General features: G+C 41.1%; 1 protein-coding gene across 1 annotated transcript in view; it reads right to left on the bottom strand.

Annotated features, from left to right (window-relative positions):
• The window catches only part of STK17A (serine/threonine kinase 17a), a gene marked incomplete at its 5' end in the record, with an annotated part of 37956 nt that extends 22992 nt beyond the window's left edge, over positions 1 to 14964 (bottom strand). The window contains 2 exons of the mRNA XM_082661462.1: positions 4676 to 4888; positions 14765 to 14964. Of these exons, the coding sequence (XP_082517588.1) occupies positions 4676 to 4888; positions 14765 to 14964 (413 nt within the window). The remainder of the gene's footprint in view (positions 1 to 4675; positions 4889 to 14764) is intronic.
• Between the last annotated feature and the right edge of the window lie 6128 nt (positions 14965 to 21092).

Below are 21092 nucleotides of genomic sequence, written 5' to 3'. Positions count from 1 at the left end.
TTAGGATGGCTATCATCAAAAAGGCAAGAGACAGAAAGTGTTGGCAAGGATGTGGAAGAAAGGGAACCCTTGTGCACTGTTGATGGGAATGTAAATTGATGCAGCCACTCTGGAAAACAGTAGGGAGGTTCCTCAAAAAATTAAAAATAGAACTACCATATGATCCAGCAATCCCACTTCTGGGTATGTATCCAAAAGAAATGAAAGCAGGATCTCGAAGAGATGTCTACACTCCCATGTTCACTGCAGGCTTCTTCACAATAGCTAACATATGTAAACAATCTGAGTGTCTGTCAAAACATGAATGGGTAAAGAAGATGTGGTGTGTGTATATATATATATATGTATATATATATATGTATAATGTAATATTGTTCAGCCACAAGAAAGAATGACATCCTTCCATTTGCAAAAATGTGGATAGGACTTGAGGGCATCATGCTAAGTGAAATAAGTCACACAGAAAAGGACAAATACTGTGTGATATCACTTATAGGTGGAATCTACAAAAGGCAAACTCAAATGGAAATAGAGATTAGAATGTGGTTACCAGGGACTAGGGGTGGGGAAAAAGGAGTTGTTGGTCAGAGTATAAACTTCTAGTTAAAAGGTAAGTTCTGGGGATCTAATGTAACTATGATTATTACAGTTAATAATACTGTGTTATATACTTTGAAGTTGTTAAGAGAGTAGATCTTAAATGTTCTCACCACAAAAAAGAAATGGTAATTATGTGATGTGATGCAGGTGTTAGCTAATGCCCTGGTGGTAATCATTTTGCAAGATATAAGTGTACCAAGACGTTGCAGACCTCAAACTTATAGCATGTTCTATGTCAATCACATCTTGTAAAGCTGGAGAAAATTTAAAACTAAAATGCACAAATAACGTATATAAAGCATATAAATGATGTATACAGAGCTGCCAGAGAAGACGCAGCACAGTGCCTGGCACATAGCAAATTCTTAACTACGACTACTAACACCTCATCTATGTTCCCACAGCAACTAACAAGAATTCTAGTAAAACACCAAGGTTGTTGCCATCATTTCTATCTCTTTCACTAAACTATAGCACTTGGAACAAAGGGGTTATGCTATTTTCACTTTCGTATTACCAGCACCTTAGTATCCAGAGCACATGGCAGGTGGAATGAGTAATACAGTAATCATGAACCTGTCTGTTTCCATAACAACAATCTGTCGACATGGCTGAGAATTCTGATATCTCAATGTCCAAAGTCTAATTCTAAGACTTCCTCTTCAAACAAAAAGTAGAACACAAAAAGTTTGGGCCAAATCATACTGTTTTGTAGTTCTAGAAACATGATCATGGAAGCAACAGAAGGTACCAAAGATTTCTAAGCAAGGGAATAATATTGCCACATCTATGTGTAGGTCACCTATCCAACAGGAGCCTGAGGGATGCCCTAGAATTGAAGCCAGAGTGATCAGCTAAGCAGCTACTGTGAGACTCCATGCGAGAGAGAGGACCCAACACAGAGGAGAAACAGCAAACACAATAAAAAAGGGACCACCAGGGGAGAGGTTCAAGTGGAAGACTTGGTAATTCATGACACACGAGCATTAAATGAGACAAAGCAATCAAGGATAGACCCAAGGTTTCTACGTGAGTGATGAAATAAACAGGGATACCACTGGAAGTGGGGAGCAAAGAAACATGGGCATTAGAAGGGCAGCAACGCAGGGGTGAAAACACTGATCGTGCATCGGTCATGATGTGCAGGTGGATTCAGGGATATGCAGTAGAGCAGCTGGAGCTGAGGGAAAGGTCTGACGCTGGAGATAAAGATTTGGAAATAACCAGCAATAACCAGCACGTAAAAAATAGCTGAAGCCACAAAAATGCATTGTTATCATCCAGGGTAAACGTGCAGAATATAAACGTATGACCAGAGTAACACTAATGAGCTGTGGGGAGCACTTATATTTATATAGTAGATGAAGGGGAAAAGGCTCTACGATTTAAAAAATAAAAGAGGGCCATGAAAGCCAAGGAAGAACATAATTTCAAGAGAAGAAGGTATAATATCAAGTGTTTAAAGAGAGTAAGAAGTAGAATGAACACTAAAATGAGGAGATCGATTTTGGCACACAGGGCTGATGACCTCATGAAAGTTTTAGGAGAGCAGATGGCATTAGACTGAAAAGTGATGGAGTATCGGCACACCAGCAGATGGATGGATCTATGAAGTAGAACAGAACTGACTGGCAGGTGAGGAAAGCTGTAAATTCAGACGACTCCTTTAAAGACCACAGCAGTAAAGGAAAGAGAAGGGCAGGACATTAGTTCAGAAAGCGTCAAAGCTGAGGACCAGGAATTTTAGGAGAGAAGTGACTGAAATCCTGGAAGATGGAGGGAAAAGAATCACTACAGGAGAGGGACTCTGAGAGAGAGGTTAGATAAGTGACTAAAACGTAAAACTCAAGTCCTAGAAAAGGAAGAGGATTAAAGAACATATGTCAAAGTTTTAGCCTTCGAGTTAAGGAGTGGGATCTCTTCCTCGGAACAGAAGGCAAGCAGGTGAGAGCAGTTAGAGAGGGATGCTGAGGCGTGTGTCTGATGGCCTTTATTTCCTCCATAAAGGAAGAGAAGCCTCGGTGTCTAACGGGTGGAAAGTGGGTGACACAGTAAGTGTGGTCAAGGTTTTGATTAGCTCCTGCCCGCCTGCCGGGGATGGTAAAAGAAGGGGCTGAGAGATTAGGTAAAGAATTACCCAGCTACACCAAGAGCCCAGCTGAGGATGCAACTCTCACCCTCGTAATAAGCAGACTGAAGACTACGCAAGTACTCCCAACAACGGGCAGGAGGAGGGACACACAGCCTGCGTCCCATGTTTCAAACGGGCAGAAGGAGTTGCAGAGGGAGAGCAACAGAAAGAAGGAAGTAACGTGAGGCGCTGGTGAGGGACTAGCTGCAGTAAGGACCACAGAAGGGAAGGGAATGTAACGGAAGAAAAGGCAGGAGCAGACGGAAGGCTGAAGACCTGCGCAGAGGCTGAAGAGCAGGTTTGTGAGGACGGGAGAGGAATGAGGAGATGATGGCTGGAGGGTCTCTTCCGGATCAATTTCCAATCCTAACTTAAGCCTCCAGGACAAACCGAAAACCAAAATCCTCTCAACCAACCTTTCTTTTTACAACTGGAAAACGACTGCACGGAGATATAATCCACAGCGACTACATTTCTTAAGCATTTGATCATTTGTGGATATTTCTATTATAATTAAAAATACACAATGGAAAACACTTTCATGCTTTCCATTGTTCACATTTTATTTTTCCTTTGAAGGGATTCCTACAAGTGAAATTACGAATTAAAATATATAAACACAATGCTCTTGAATTATATTAGCAAGAGGAACACACTATTTTAGCCGTTCAGACTTCTCCCTCTATAAACTTTTAAATAAAAACATGGTAATAATAGACACGTTATTTTGTAACGTTTCTTTCTTTTTAACTTAATATTTTAAAACATCTTTCTATGTAGTACATTTTTATCTACCATATCTTTTAAAATGACTGCAGAGCAATCCATCTCATGACATGATCACTTATTTCACCAACCTCTTACCGTTAAACATTTAGATTATTTCTTTTTGTTATGTAGATACTGCTGCACTAAACGTTTTTATAATACATCTTTGCCCAATGGCCTGATTATCTCCTTGTGAAAAAATTTATGTATGTGAAATTGCTGGGTTAAAGAGTATATATATTTTTAGGGCTTTTGATACATACTCCACACTGTTCTCCAGAAGAGTTACACCAGGTAATACTCCCACCTGTAGTATGAGATGATCCAAGTCATGAGTACCACTTTTCTTCATGATATCTGACGATCTTACATAGAGAGAAACCGGCAACTTATTTTTAAATTTACATTATAAAAACTGTAAAAATCAATATTTTTCACCTATGTATAAGCCATTTACACAGGTTTCTGTGTGGAATTTCTCTTTATATCCTTTCTTTGTCCTTTTTTTTTTACACTGGGAGGTTCATGTTTCTGTGTATATTGGTAAGATCCAGTTATATATTAAAGAAATATTAACCAGTTTGGGTGAACAGATATTAGAACTATTTTTTCCCTGAGTCTTTTCATTTTGTGTTCATATTATGTACTAATAATGCTTTTTAATGTACTCAAATCTATCAATCTTTTCCTTTGGCAGGAGAAGCAGAGAAGAAAACAGGATTTCTTAAGAAGGAAAAACTGTCCTTCATTTTCCAAAGCTGTTTTCTCTGCTGTCCTTACTTATTTACCCAAATTGGAAACATGGAATGAATCAAAACAATCATTTCTGAAAGAAGGATGAATAACTTTGACTATATGGACATGTAAGGGATTATAAAATGCTTTTTATTTTAATATTATCTTGGTGCCACTTACCTTCTTAAGAAAGCCTCTAATAAGAACATAAGAGAACTTATTTTCAAAGGAATTTCATTGAAGAGTGAAAACGAAAAACATAACATACATGCATCCTTGCAAATTTGGGATATGTCAAATGAATAAGAAGAACACACAAGAAAGTTCTGGAAAATCTTCAGATTTCTAAAGAACCAGGGCCTGCCACGTTATCACAGCTGAGTGGCACCGATAAAGGAGTGTGGACTATGGAACGAACTCAGTAAGGGAGACGACACTTACTACTCCAGAACTAGGATCATTTCTGATGGCGTCTCGTAGACTGCGTGTAAGTTAATGACCCAAGGATCGTCCTGTGCTAGTTCAAGAACAGCAATTTCATGAATTATTTCTGTCCGACAATCTTGGCCTTTTCTTCTTTTCCTCATGAACTTTGCTGCAAATTCTTTTCCAGAATCTTTCTTTATACATTTCCTCACCACTGCAAACTTCCCCCTAGAATTCAACAAAACACATTCACCGTTAAAATTGACTTTTCAGAGATGATAAATTTTAATAAAATTTCCCAACAGTCATCAGTGGATATTCAAATTTAGGTCATATGCAATCATAAAAGTAGCAATATAACTTGGGAAACACCTCTCTAATCAAATAAAATGTAATGTGTAAATCTGCAAGATTCATTCTTCTAAATACAGAACCAAGTATTAAAGCCAATATTTTTTGCAGTGTTATATAACTTAATTTTTCACACATTCATACATAAAAATGATTTAAATCTTAAAAAAGCCATTTGACTTTTTTAAGAGAAACCGGTTATAAGAATTGTAAAATAATGAATTTCACTGTCACTAAGTGACTCTAAGAGGACACTATCACCTTCCAAAGTTATGAAAGTTAGGGATCTCATGTATATGACATCATTTCAACTACTGCATCAGCTGGAAATGTCTAGTTTTCCTATAAAGACAGATACAACAAACATTACTTTGATACGCTCCACTACCATGCTATTACACTAATAAACAAGTCACATGGGGGATACGTATAGCGTATTGATTAAGGGATAAGGTCTGGAATTAGACAGATGTGGGCTTGAATCCCCAAAACGGCTCTGCCCATTCACTCAACGCATAACCTTGGGCAATTTATTTAACCTCTTATTTAAGAAAGATCTCATTTTCCTAATCTATAAAAGAGGACACAAACGGAATCTACTTTACCGCGCTGTTGTGAGAATTAAAGAATATAATACATGTCAATTGCTTAGCATGGTACTTGCCACATAGTAAGTACTCAAAAAACTATTAGTAATCAAACAAATCATTAAGTTGTAATAATCGTCACCCATAAATATCCAATACTCAAGTTGGAAGGCAACTCAGAAATCATATAGTTTTTTTTTTTTTAACCTAATGCCAAATGCCAAAGCCATGCCTTCTTTCAAACTGTGAGGTAGTCTTTTCCACTCCTGGGTGCATACTATGCTTAACAAGGCTTTCATTACAAGCCTAAACCTGGCTTCAAGTGAAGGGCTGTAGTCCTGGTCTTTTGCTGAGCAGTACTGAAGAGTCCCCATGACAGTCTATCAGCTACTGGACACAGCTAATCATTCCTCATCCCCTTAGGGTTCTGGGATCGCCTCACTGTCATGACTCATAGAACTGCTGGAAAAATGTGCCAACTGAATCTGAAGCAACTGTGCCAAGTATAATCTCATCGAAGTGTTACATGATTATTATTTTGCTGATGTTGGCACAACTTAATATGCCTTTAAAAACACTTGACAGGTTTTCCATATTTCATAAATAAAATAAACGACCTAGATCTTTTTCCTCTTGGATTTTTTTCAAGCCAGTGTCCTCATACTATGGTTTAAAAATATATTTAAAAAAATTTCAATGCAAGCCTTTAATTTGCTCTGTTAAATTCTACTTTCTAGGTTTGGGCCCGGCATTCTAGACTACTGACGTAATTTTGAGGACTAATTCTTCCTTCTTAGCTACTGTTAACCATGATTTTCATGCCTTCTGTATTTCTGTTATACCATCAGCAATAAAAATGTTACATGAAAAAATCCTTAGGCACAGCCCTACAGATGTTCAATTAGTGGCAATCTACCTAATAGCACCCTAATTCAGAACAAAGTTCTCTATGTTCAACAGAAATGCGAAAGACTTTTCCATATTACTAGAGAGATTAAACAATAAACTATGCATCACAGATTAACACCTCTTTTTATTTTACGCCACAAAATCATTAGGCTAATAACATCTCCACTGAGTTTTAAAAGGTTCCTAATTATCTTTGGATTCCCTTAAGGAAGAGAAAAAAACATCACTAGTTTGATTTTTTTATACCTATATTTCTGAAGTTTCAAAAGAAGAGAAAAAGAGAAAGCCTATTTTGTAAAAAACTGACCAACATAATTGACAACAAGCGTCTTGCTATTAAATTAGAAATGGCTGGGTTGAACTACCCTCAAAGTACTCCCACATGAAACACACAGATATCTACTGCTACCATACCTAACATTCAAGGCAACAGTACCGTGTAGTAGTAAAATACTACTTCTTACCTATCTGGCTTGAAGGTATATTTCCAAAGACCAGACACTCAACAGAGAAAAGGATCCCACACATCACTGACCTGTAAACTCTGGGAACCCTTGCTACAGAAGAACCATTGCTTAATTCAGGGGCCAGAGGCAAACACAGGGGAGAGACCTAAACTTATCTGATGTCTGTGGCCAGGCACCCATTTCTTGGGTCACCACAGTAGGTCCCACGGCTCTCCTCCCACTCCGATCACTACTCTTGACACCACCTTTGTTTTTGAGGAAGCATTCCTCATGGCTGCAAGTCTACCCTTTTCTTTTCCCCATATCATACACTATACTGGGAGTGGGCAAACTTTTCTGTAAAGGGCCAGGTAGCAAATATTTTTGGTTTTGCTGGCCAGACGGTCTGATCACTACTGTTCAAGTCTGCTGTTGTAGAGTAAAAGCAGCTGGAGACAACAGGTAAATGAATGGGGGTGGCTGGGTTAAAAAAAAAAACAAAACACTTTACCAACACAAACAACAAAATGTGAATTTCACATAGTTTCCATGTCATTAAATATGACTTTTCTTTTGACTTTTTTCAATCATTTAAAAATGTAAAAATCATTCTATATAGCTGGCGAGCTTTACAAAAACAGGCAGCCAGCAGTAGGTTGCCAAGCCGTGCACTACTGCACGCTGAAGAAAACTCGTCTGCCATTCTGATACTGCACACCACTAAAACTGACAGCAAGGCAGCAGATCACAAGGGTCTGAGGAAACGTGCACTGGCTTCATCTCTGAATGACTGGGAGGGGAACCCTTATAACTACTCAGAGAGTCAGAAGATGAAACGAGGTTTCCGGGAACTGTTCTTCCCGCAGAGCCACGCAGGACACAGAACTCTGAGACTCAGCCGTCAAGGTGCGGGGTCCTAGTGAACACACTACGAATGAACACTGTCACAGTGGCCCTAAATTCCACACGCACAGGGGCTCTAGTATGCATGCTTTACCACAACTTCATGGTAAAAACTGTGATTGTACCTCAACTCTAAGTTACTGAGGGCTCTCCAAAGCATGAAATAATGTTTCTCTGACACCAGGGGTCACAGTTACATGCAGAGACTTGAGACTGATGAGGTTCAAAGGGCACCATCTACTTTCTTTTGTTGGCTTACCCGAAATTCTTCCTGGATTACATCGTTGTTACAGTTTTCGGAGCTTTCACTCATTTCACAAACATCTGTAGTTCACTATTATACACTAAACTGAGAACTCAGATTTTCATTACTCATTTTTGGGGGGGGGGGATATCAGAAGTGAATACATTTCAGAACTCAATGATAACCCATTCCAGGGTGGAAAGAAAGGAAGGATAAACAATGATAACAACAGGAAGTAACATTTTGAGTCAGATCCACCAGTCTAAGCTTCCTCAGAACAAGGACTGGGCTTCACCAGTGCCCAACTGGTAGAGCTTGGGAAGGCACAGTGAGGATCTGTAGGTAGGTATGACACGCTAAGGAGTTTGTGCTTTATTTCTCAGGGTAAAAATGGGCGCCTATGAGAATTTTTTAAGTAAGGTAAATGTGTTAAAAGGTAGGTCTGAGAGTGTATAGTGAAGTGTTAACTAGAAACTAGGGAAGCCAAGAAAATAATTCAAGGTAAGGGGTCTGAACAAAAGTACCAGCAGTGGAGGCTGGGAAGAGAGAATGAATTTACAAGACATTCAAGGTCAAGATCCGTGAGCACTTCCTGACATGCTGAGTTGCAGGCAGAGATGAGGGCAGAAGGGAAAGGTGGAAGTGGAAGATGACTTGGAGATTTTTAACCTGGGTACGGGGTGATGTGGTACCATCCACTGAGAGAAAGATTAGAAGAATGATAACGGATTTGCGGGGGGGGGGGCGGGCCAGAGGGAGGGGGAGTGTGTTAGGTTTGGATGGGAGAAGTTTGAGGTGCTTTTCTCTGTAAAGAGAACTTTATTTACTAGATGGATTCCAAATATAAGTTCCAGTGTTGGGTTGCTACACAAAGGTGAACAGATAATAAAATATATAAGGTTCAGGCAAAGATTAAAAACTGTAGATGCTAATTTGAGTGGTATATAGAAGAAGCAAAAGAAAAGTGACCTCCGAGGTTCCAGGTTTGATTCTATAATAGATTACAGTAAAGTGCTTTGTTTCTCCCTGTATTCTATTAAAGTTGGTCTGACATATTAGAATTTGTTGCCCTAAGACTGTCTCCTTGGCTGGAGGATGAGTTCCAGGAACCTGGCCTCTTATTCATCTTTGCACCTCCATGCGTAGAGCCCCGCACATGGCAGGTGCTCAAATATGACATCAGATAACACCCTGAGTACATACACTGTTCATGCTATTTTGTTAAAGAAAAGTTCTATGGCAACTTAACCTCATAAGGTTTAATATTTTAGCCACAATGGACTACCTGCCTTTCTCTTTTTCATTGACTTTTTCTGCACTGTGCTTATTTGTTTTCTTGCCAATGTCTGGAGTATCTTTCATCACTACTAGTAGTAAAATTCCACCCGTTCGTTCAGGCCCAGCTCAAATGTTATTTTCCCATGTGGCATGTCAGCTCGCCTATAAAGGGAGTAGTGACTGATTTGTTAGATTTGGGAATAATTTCCAGAGCCTATCAAAGGGCCTTATGTGCTCAATATGCAAGTACAGTATTTGCTTAATAGCACTGGGGTTATGCCTTAAGTGCAAAGAAGTTCCGTTCAAGAAAGACCTAGAAAAGACATATCTTCCTTACCTCTGAAAGGAAAACAACAAAAAACTATCTGCTGACCCTAAGTGTAAAAATCAGTGAGTCCATCAGATCAGACATCGACATAAGTGACAAGAACAGGTAAGGCTTTAAAAGCCGGGCTCAGTTTTAAATTCCGGCTGCTAACTGTAATCTTGGACACTTGGCTCAGGCTTTCTGAGTCTTAGATTGCTCACCTGTAAAATGAGGTTGATGGCACTAACCTTGCAGGGTAATGAACACTAAACAAAATGACATCTCCAAAGTGTGTAGCATCCGGCAAATGATCAGTAATCAGTACACAGCAGCTATTTTTATTGTTTGGGACATTAATTTCAGATCTATGATAATTTGTAAAAAAAAAATAATCATACAGAACAGAGGAGTTTTGGAGGTGATCTAATTTGAACTCTCTACTTGATGCATAAATTCCCTCTATAAGTCGGGTTCCTTCTTCCCTTCCTGAACAGGTGAATCAATGACTGTAGCTACTTAACTTTCTAATGCACTTGGTTCAATAATCAGATTTTATAAAATTTTGTTATTGTAGTTATGTAAAGAGGCTGAAATTCATCAAATCCTTAAGTTTATGTAATTTCTAAATTTAATTTTTATTTTATATTGGACTATAGTGGAAGGTTTATGTATTTTAAATTAAGATTTTACTTTCAACACTGTAAGCCCCAACTTCTCAAAATTAAAACAGTTGACTTAATGAAGCATCTGCCTTAGAGCAGGAGCCATATTTCCTAAGTAACGTCTGCTGCTGAATCACAAACATAGCCAACTGTTTTTACCCATCCAAAAATATTGGATTATCCAAAACTGGAAATATTTTTCAAACTAATTTTAAACTGCCAAGAAATCTTAAATAACAGTTTTCCTAAACAAGGTGCAATTTCTACATGGATAGTATTGTTTAACAAGGGTCTTTATTTCTAAAGAAACTACAGCTTACAATTTATGACATATGCTTAAGTAGCTGTAAGGTACTAAACCTGAAGCCATCACCTACAGACAGAAATCTAGGTAAAGGACACCCACCTCCTGAAACACATCCACCTGTGCATCCCCTTCAGCTCGAACATCCTCTAATTCTCTGATAAAAATCCTTCCTTGTTCCTGTTACTCCCAACCACTCTGAGGATAATGAGATAGGACGTCCCTGTCCACCATAAGGCCCAGCTGAGACAGGCTGGGACCTGGGACCCTTCACCTGAGTGCTTGCACCTGGACAAACATCTCCTCGAGCCATAGACAAAGAAACTCTAAGGGACTAAGAACTGCACGCATGCGCAGGTGCGGTCAATTATGAACAATAAGATACAAAAAGGCCTCAGGCCAACTGCCACTTCTGAGAAGCTGCGAGCAAAAGCGGGGGGGCTGCACGCGATCCCTGCACACAGCACCAGCAAGGGGGTGCGCAGATCACCGAAGCCTCCCCTCCAGCCCGACCCAGCCACCGGCCCCCACCCTCACCCCACTGAAGGGACCAGCTCCGCCCATCCACTTTGGGGAACGAGTAAGGGCACCTGCTTCTTGTTTTCCTTCCCTCGTGCTGCAGCACGGAGTCCCAGTAAAGCCTTGCCTGGAATGCTCCTCTGGCCTCTTATCCATTGCTATTGATTCAAGAGCCCAAGGACCCAGGTGGAACCGGGGAGGGAAGCATATGACACCGAAGCTGGGCAGGGTTTGTTCCAATTTGGAACTCATTAACCTGTCCTCTCATAAAAACGATGGGAAACTGCTTTAGCCACAAGACAGGCTAGGATTGTTCTTTGAGAAACATCTGTGGTATAAATGGAAGTGATTTCAGAGTCCCAGCTCAGGTGATTCTCACAAGACTCAATCTACCTGTGTCTTGATTTTCTCATCTGAAAGATGGGGACTTCCCAAACCTGCTTGTGATGAGAAGTAAATGAGATCATGCAAGTGAAAGCACCTGTAAAACTGTATGGCCCCTATACATTTATGAAGGACCCGTTCCAGCAGAGAACTCATATTTATACCTTTTTTCCCCCCACAGGAAATATCAACTATGAGTATGTAATAATATAAAAAACAAAAGATGTTCTTTTGGCTTTAAAGATCTCTTTTTTCTTAAGATAAAATGTATGAGTATGTCAAAAAATGCTCAAGTTGAGGACTAGGCAAATCATTTGATGTGGAATTAGTATAATTTAAAATTCCTAGAAACATTTTTCTGTTCCTACACTATCGGTTAGAACTCGAGAAGTCAACACTTTGAAAAAAATTCTCAGAACTCAAGGTCATGGCTCCTGCGCCTTGCGTCATTACTGTGGTTTCCACTGGCACCTGTCCTGCCTCAGAGAAAGGTAACAAGTCTCAGGAATAATAAGTCAAGCTTCCAGCAATAAAAGCAAATTTTACATCATATATTTACCCATATTTAGGTTGCCATGGACTCTACTGGAGATATGAAAGAAATGTGACATTTCTTAAAATAATCAACATTACATACTTTCATTACTATGGAATCAGTATCGGCCATTTAAAATGTTTTCTCCAAACAACCATTTCACTGAAAGCTTTATATTTCTGTAAGATAAATTGGGAACTCCCAAAAGAACTCAGTTTCTGTGTTTGAACAGTTAGCTCTTCACACCTCTTCAACATTCTCAACTAAATGAAAGGCCATAGAACAAAATGAATAGATCTTTGTTTTTCATACCACATCGTTAAAATACAGCATGAGTAATTTTTAAGTTCTGTATCAGCATGAGATCGACTCGTTCTATCAGAAATGCAACCAGAGTTAACAGTTGGAAAAAGATGCAACTTTTCTATCTTACTACAGAAAGGAATACACATAAACACACTTCATTATGTCAAAACTACAACACACAGGCAAAACTTATAAACCTTAAACAAAGAGAGCTTCTAACACAAAACAGAGCTTTTACTTCCTGAGACTTCTGAACAGTTCTCTTGTCTTTTGGAATGAGGTTTTATTACTTTTGCAACAGACGAAAAGTATTTTGAGGTCGTGCACATTTTCCTGTTTTTGCCTTTTGGTTACATTCACTGAGCTACACAATGAATTGCATTTTTTGAGTGCACCCCGGAAGCTAAGTACAGCCTTTATGCTACAGATGTTTTTAATTTATTTAGTTCTCTCAACAACTCTATGAGGCTATCAATGGTTAGGTAACTTACTCAAGTACATGTAACTAGTAAGTAAAGGGCCAAGACTCCACTGTCTGACTCCAAAGTCCGTGTTCTTGAACACTGCATTACACTTCTCCGTGATGAAAAGAGAACCAAAAAGAAACAAATACATTCGTTTTCTTTGTCAGTTTTAGGCTCTTATATCAAGTATCTGTCTAATTGCATTGTTCTGCTGCTTCAGGAATTATTACTTATGTAAAGAAATTTATATAAGAGATATGTACAAGACATCACAACCTTCAAACAAACACTTTACAGGCAAGCTAATTTTATAATAGAGAGGGTAAAATGAACGTTGAAACATTCCCGGAGGAATTGTCACACAGTTGGTAGGGCGCAAATCAATTTTTTTTCAGATTAAATCATTTATTGCAAAGTCTACAAGACAGTGCTTGCCACCTGAAGACATTTCAGTTTTGTAATATGTTCTCATTTTGTGGAATGAAGCCAGACAACCAAACAACGGAGAGTCCTAGTTTTCCTTCTTCAAGAAATCAGGGTAACTTCAGAATGTCTGGAATTTTGACCAATTAGAATACCTACATGAGTCAGTAGCTGTCTACCTCTTCCTTTGTCATAAAGTGTGCACAGATGCAGTTAATTAGTGCCTAGCATAGTGAAGTAAATCTTGTCCCAGAAAGATGTTTCTCCTTGTAACATTTGGAATAAATGAGACACTTTTAAGGTAGGTTTCCTTGCCAAAAAAAACTATTTCTAAAAGTTACCTTAATATTTGTAAGGCAGCTTGTTTTTAACATTGTAATCACTGTTACGAGGACTTCTTTTTCCAAGAGCCCCAGGTGAAGGCTGTTACCCATTACAACATGCTGCGCTTTTGCAACCATGTGCTACGTACCAGGCCCAGTGAATTGTGCTTTACAGCCACCGCATCTTCACGACACCCCTGACGGAGACACTGTCACTACGCTGATTTTACGGGTGCGAAACGAGAGGCTGGGGAGTCTATGTCACCGTCCAAAGGCACACAGAGCAAGCAGAGTGGGGATCTGAGCTCGGGTCTGGCCCCAAAGCCTGTGCTTTTGCCAACTTCTCCAAACTATTCTTAAGGAAAAAGGGAGTCGGTCCCCAAACCTCTATCACACTCTTGGACCCCTCTTCAACGTACAAGATGTAAAGGATCCAAACAGCCTTCACCTTGTGCAATTTGAAAAAGAGACCGAGTTCTAAGCCCTCCCGACCCCTACAAAGCAAGAGTGGGGAGGGGAAGAGAAAGCAAGGGCCGGTTTTCAGCAGAGAAAGTCAGACGAGGGCCCGGAGCCTACAAGTGAAACCGATATGAACTTAAAAGGCGCAGGGACCTCATTTCAGAACGAAAGCAGCACAAACCCAAGAAACCGCAACCGAAGTCAGCAGGAGGCGGCGGACAGAAGTTCGCCCAGCGCTGGTGCAAAGGAAGCTGTCACGCTCGGCGTTCTGCTCTCTGCTCTGTCACAGCCGCAGAGGAACCCACAAGCTCCAGGGGCAAAACCAGAGCTGCCTTCACACCTCTGCTCTGGCTTCAGACTCGCCGCCGCGGGTAAAGGTTCGCAGCGTGGTTCCCACGCCGTCTCGTTAAGTTACCGAGCCAAGGACCACAGAGGCCGAAAAGGCCCGGAGCAGAGGAAGGGGTCAAGGTTCTCGGGGACCCGCGCGGGAGACTTTCTCACGGCCGCTACCCAGGGTACAGCACACGCCGGCGGAGCGCGCCGGCTCGGGGGACGCGGCGCGCGCAAGGGTGGCCTGGGGGCCCTGCCGCCCTAATCGCCGCCCGCACCCAGGTCTGTGCCCGGTTCCGGCGCGCTATCTGCCCCCGCCGGCCTCCCGCACTTATCTGCTCCCCGCCCGCCCGGCCCTCGTCCGCCTCACCTGCCCAGCGCCCGGCCCGGGCTCAGGCTGTAGGCATCCTGGAAGGGCTCGGTGCACACCGCGGTGCGGATCTCCGTCAGCAGCCCGCGGGGCGGGGGCGGCAGCCGGCGCGGCGTGGTCAGACCCCGGCCGACTCGACCCGAGCCGGGGGCGGCGGCCGGGGAAGAGCCGCCGCTGCTCGGCCTCTCCAGAGGAATCATGGCGCTCGGGCGCTCTTTAGCTCCGGCCGCCCGGCTAGCTCCGAGCTGCCAGCGGGTCACGGTCCCGCCTCCAGCTGCCTCGAGAACGTCTGAGGAGGTCAACCGCTCTCCCCTGCGCCGCGCACAGAGTGCCGCCGGCTGCCTCCCGGCCCCCGCCTCCCAGCCGTCCGGTCCCGCCCCACGCTCGGCCCCGCCCCTCCCCTCGGCCCTCGCTGAGCTTCCGCGGGGCCGGAGCGCCGCGTGCCTCACGCGCGCCCTCTGCAGCCGAGGGGGAGAAGGTGCAGCCTGGCGGGCGGCCTCGGGGTGGGCCTGAGCAGTCTGCAGGCGACCAACAGCACCACCCTTCTGGCTGGAGGACCCACTGCATCAGCCAGTTACGCACCTGTTGAGCATCTGAGAGTTGGAAACCTGAGCCCTCCGTTAATGAAAGGCGTAGGAGCTGCCAGCCAGAGCTTCACGATCCCTTCCCTTGGGCGGGTCAGGAGGGGCGATGAGACTCAGATCAGGGCTGCTGTACAGCACGCGGAAGCTGCCCGGGGGCAGCTGGTTCCTTCCCACGTTGAGAGGAGGACGTGGAGGCAAGAGGTGGATAAATATTTTTAAGCTCTCACACCAGCCCTATGAAACAGGCACTATTATACTGTGTGCAGTCTTCTCTATATTTAACTTTCGAGGTGCTCTCATCCGGTCTTGTGGCTTTAATTATATTCGTATGCTCATGACTACAAAATTTTTATCTCCAGCTTCCAACCATTCTCTGAACTTCGGACTCATATATTCAAGTATACACTTGGCATCACCAGTTAGATGCCAAATTAGCATCTCAAACGTAACGAGCAAAAGTCAGGTCCTGATCATCCTTCACAAATGCACTCCTGCCCAGTTTCCCCACCTCGGTAAACCACCATCCTTCTGGTGGTTCGGGGCAAAAACCTTGGCGTCAGCACTGACTCCTCTTTCTCTCATACCTTCATCCAATTTACAAGTAAATCCTCTTGGCTTTACCTTCAAAATATATCCAGAATCTGATCACTTCTCTTCCACATTACCACAATTAGCATTACCTCTTGTCTGGATTATTGTGATAGCTCGCTAACTGGATTACCTGCTTCCATCCTTCTTCCTCCCCAATTCCACACAGTTTATTTTCAAGGGAACCAGAGTGATCTTTTTAAAATCTAAATCAGATCATGTCACTGCTCTGCTTAGAGTTTTGCGATGATGAGCTAGCCTACCTGTGATCAATACTCTCACTGAGAAATATTAGAAAAAAATTTAAATCAGTCCTCTACTTGAAACATCAGAGAGTTTCAAAAGCAGCAAGAACTTGGGTGACTAAGATCCTGGAAAGAAGGGCAGCCCAGAACGACACCACTTTCCCATGAGGCATTTGATAATTCCAAAGCAATGACTGAAAGGGTGAGAAAATAAGTAGGACTTCAGGCATCTCACCAGGCTGGGGAGATGAAAAATTGGAGTTTAGGATCTACTAATGAGAAAGAGCTGGTAAACACACTAGACTTGCAGTTGGCACCCCAGAGTGCTACATCCTAGGAGCATTGGTAAAAAGGAAATAGACCAGCCCTCCCAAGGACTGAAGAACAGCTTCAAAACTCGATAGTAAATCACCTCTGGAGAAAAACACAACCACCCAGAGCCACACATTATCTGTACAGTATTTCATACCCAATGTCTGGCACTTTTAAAATTTTTAAAAGGGGCACACGAAAAGAATTATCTTAAAAACTGAGAGGAAAAGGCAGAAAACAGAAATAAGCAAGCAGGAGATCCAGATACTGAATCTTAAAGACAGCTTTTTGAAATAATTCTGTTTAATATCTTCAAGAAATTAAATGACAAGATAGAGAATTTCAGCATAGAACTGAGAACTCCAAAGAAGAATAAAATGGACTTTGTAGAATTGGGGGGGGAACCCCACAAACTAAAACTATGACTGAATAGGGACGGGTTTAATAACAGATTTGATACAACTTAAGAAAAAATTAGTGAACCTGATTAGTGAACTTAATAGGTCAAAAATTATGCAAAATGAAACACGAGATAAGAGGACATAATGTTCAGAAAACAGAATATAGTAAGTCTCCTACATATGAACGAATTCAGTTCCGAGAGCGGGTTCATAAGTCCAATTTGTTCCTAAGTCCAACAAAGTTAGCCTAGGTACCCAACTAACACAATCGGCTACATAGTAGTATACTGTAATAGGCTTATAATGCTTTTCACACAAATAATACATAAAAAACAAAACATAAAGAAAACATTTTAATCTTACAGTACAGTACCTTGAAAAGTACAGTAGTACAGTACAACAGCTGGCATCCAGGGACTGACATCAAGTGAACAGGCAAGAAGAGTTACTGACTGGAGGAGCGAGAGGAGGTGGGAGATGGTAGAGCTGCAGGATCGCCAGCAATAGGAGACGGAGGGCAAGCTGCAATTTCACTCATGCCTGATGTTGATGGCATAGGTTCAGGTTCCTTGCTGGATTCAATTGTATCTATCCTCTTGAAAAAACAATCCAGTGATGTCTGGGTAGTAGCTCTTTTTTTCTCATCACAGATGACATGGTAGCACTGGATTGCATTCTGAATGGCTGCTGCAACCTTCGTGTACCATTCTACGTTTGGGTCCTGTGCCTCAAAAACTAACAGCGCCTCCTCAAACAAAGAAAATCCCCTTGCCATTTCCTGAGTCGTGAATCTCAGCAGTACCAGCTACAGCACTGTTGCTTTTACACTTGCTCCTGGACATCCTGGGCTTGAACTAAAGATCCTGTACTATTGTAGTTTATACAGTACTGTACAGTAAAGTACACAAAAGCACAACCACTTGCAGAGGATGCACGCACATGACAACGTATGCCAGACAGGTGAACTAACTTACGTGACTGGACATGTGAACGCACGTTTGCATCTTTGAAAGTTCGCAACTTGAAGGTTCGTGTGTAGGGGACTTACTGTAAAGCATGTAAGGTATGTGTTAAAATGTTCTAACACACATGTAATTGAAGCATCAGAAGGAGAGGGGAGAGAGAAAAAGAAGCACTAGTGTAAAGGATAGTGGCCAGGGATTTTTCAAAACTAATGAAAGACAACAACTCACAGAATCAAGAAACATTGTGGATATCAGCAGATTTCAAGCAAAGAAAACCATACCTAGGCAGATCACAGTAGACTACTGAGAATTAAAGACAAAGAGAAAAATCTTCAAAAAAAATAGGCACAGGAAGCAGATATATTACCTGCAGTAGAGCAACAGTAAGATCAAGAGCTTATTCTCAAAGACAAATTGGAAGCCTAAAGACCTTCAGATAGCTTCAAAATACTAGAAGAAATTAGCTGCCGATCTAGATTATATACAACCCAGTAAAAAATATTCTTCAAAATTGAAAGTAAAATACAGGCATTTTTATGACAAACATTAAGATCATCAGCTGACCTACATTAAAGGAAATTCTAAAAGGAGTTTTTTAGGTAGATAGAAAATAATCCCAGATAACATTGTGCAGATGTCTGAAGGGATGCAGAAGAATGAAGGGATTAAGCCGTGGCTAGATATAAATAAAATAGGAACTGTATAGAACAATAAGAAAATAAAAAGTAATTTTTAAAGGGACAAATATAATAAACTCATATCAAATGTTTAAATTTGCTAGAAGTCAAAGAAATTATAAATTAACCAATGGGGCCATAAAAAGAAATGAAGTTGAACTATTTGTAGTGAGGTGGTTGGACCTAGAGTCTGTCATACAGAGTGAAGTAAGTCAGAAAGAGAAAAACAAATACCGTACGCTAACACATATATATGGAACCTAAGGGAAAAAAAAAAAAAGGTCATGAAGAACCTAGGGGTAAGACGGGAATAAAGACACAGACCTACTAGGGAATGGACTTGAGGATATGGGGAGGGGGAAGGGTAAGCTGGGACGAAGTGAGAGAGTGGCATGGACTTATATATACTACCGAATGTAAAATAGATAGCTAGTGGGAAGCAGCTGCATAACACAGGGAGATCAGCTTGGTGCTTTTTGACCACCTAGAGGGGTGGGATAGGGAGGGTGGGAGGGAGACGCAAGAGGGAGGGGATATGGGGATATATGTATATGTATAACTGATTCACTTTGTTATACAGCAGAAACTAACACACCATTGTAAAGCAATTATACTCCAATAAAGATGTTTAAAAAATTAAAAAATAATTAACCAATGGGGTTCCATTTTTGCAAGTCAAATTAGCAAAACATTTTAAGGTAATTCAATGCCCATCACTAGTGATGATGGATGGAAAGACAGGAAGAATAAAAACATAAGTGCTTTTTTTTCCTTCTTTTGTTCTAATCTGTGTTTTTCTGCACTTTTCCAAGAACTCAGATATCACTTTCTATAGGGTATCTAACCTCATTCTACCAGGTAAGAGTCTGGCCTCCCTGCTTCCATATCAACCTGAACTTATCTTTATCAAACTGCGTTCTAAGTGTATAATTCTCTATTTTCCTAGTTAGAGAGGACAGAGGCCATTTATTTCTGTATCTCAGTGTATATAAGTGAAACTCCATAAATATTGATGAATAAATGTGGTTGAATTGAATATGCAACACTCTAAGTGTCTCTCTGTAGGAAATAATTAAATGAATTATGATATATTTACTTGATAGGTCATTATGCAATAGTTTCAACGGATTAATCACACTGCCTTATACTTGTTTTGCAATGATAGCTATAAAAAAAGAACGATTCGAAATTGTTTCTATTGTATAGTATACTTTTAAAGTGCGTTGAAAAGAGGTGACATGGCATTAGCACTCTAATAGTGATTCTTTTTGAGGTATGTGACTATTGTTGAGTAATTTTCTTTTACATTTTGTATTTCCAATGTCTTTAGATGATTATATATTACTTCTATAACTAAACTAAGTGAAAAGAATTTTAAGTTTTGTTTTTAAAATAAACATTCCATAGTCCTGCCATTCAGGCATGGACTATGGTTATTATTATTACTTTTAACATCTTTGTTGGAGTACAATTGCTTTACATGGTTGTGTTAGTCGCTGCTGTATAACAAAGTGAATCAGCTATACGTATACACACCCCCCCATATCCCCTCTCTCTTGCGTCTCCCTCCCACCCTCCCTATCCCACCCCCCTGTGCTATGCGGCTGCTTCCCACTAGCTATCTATTTTACATTTGGTAGTGTATATATGTCCATGCCACTATTTTAAACACAACTCACACCTACCCAGCTGATCCTAACTTTCCATCTACTGATGGGGAATTAAATCACATTCTCTTTCTCCTACTTCAAATTGAAGCTTGTTGTACGTCCAAACTTCGATTATGTTTTAAATACCAGAGCACTGTCTGGGAAATTATGTGTAAGTTACAGATCTAAGCTCTCTGAGGATGAATATGCGTTTGAGATCAGCATTTCAGATAAACAACATAATTTCCTTTGACTTCTGCTGTTAAAGAAGATGGATTTGTACTTCTCATTTGGGTGCCAAAATTAGCATTTAGGTCAAATGTAAGACTGGACTCTAACCTTTCAATGACCATTTTTCATAATTTAGCTTAGGAAGGGGCAACTCACTAGGGTCATCTCTTCTCTCTTTTCCTTTGCCATCTAGCCTTTCTAAATCAGGTTGACATGTGAGAGAATGACAATTGTTCTACCAGAGTTATAAAAGATAACTTTGAGGAGATTTATTGTGAAACTAAATACAAATTTACACACATGTGAGGGTTCAGATTTGAAAGCACATGGATCTGAGAGAACACAAGTGAAGCAGCTACAGCATGTCATTCAATAGCTGTTCGGTGAATGTTGTGGAATCTAATGAAATGATCAGCTAACACACTTTGAAATATTGATAAATGGGCAACTCAATTCCCAGGTTAAAATTTTCTATATGACTTCTGAGGTGTTTATCGATTAAGAAAACTAAATATCTTTTTCTTTTTTTTTTTTTTTTTTCCGGTACGTGGGCCTCTCACTGCTGTGGGCTCTCCCGTTGCAGAGCACAGGCTCCGGACGCGCAGGCTCAGCGGCCACGGCTCACGGGCCCAGCCGCTCCGTGGAATGTGGGATCTTCCTGGACCGGGGCACGAAC

This window comes from Grampus griseus (genome assembly GCF_964374135.1).
Source record: "Grampus griseus genome assembly, chromosome: 9".
Classification (NCBI taxonomy): domain Eukaryota; kingdom Metazoa; phylum Chordata; class Mammalia; order Artiodactyla; family Delphinidae; genus Grampus; species Grampus griseus.
This window is presented reverse-complemented; position numbering and strand designations above follow the sequence as displayed.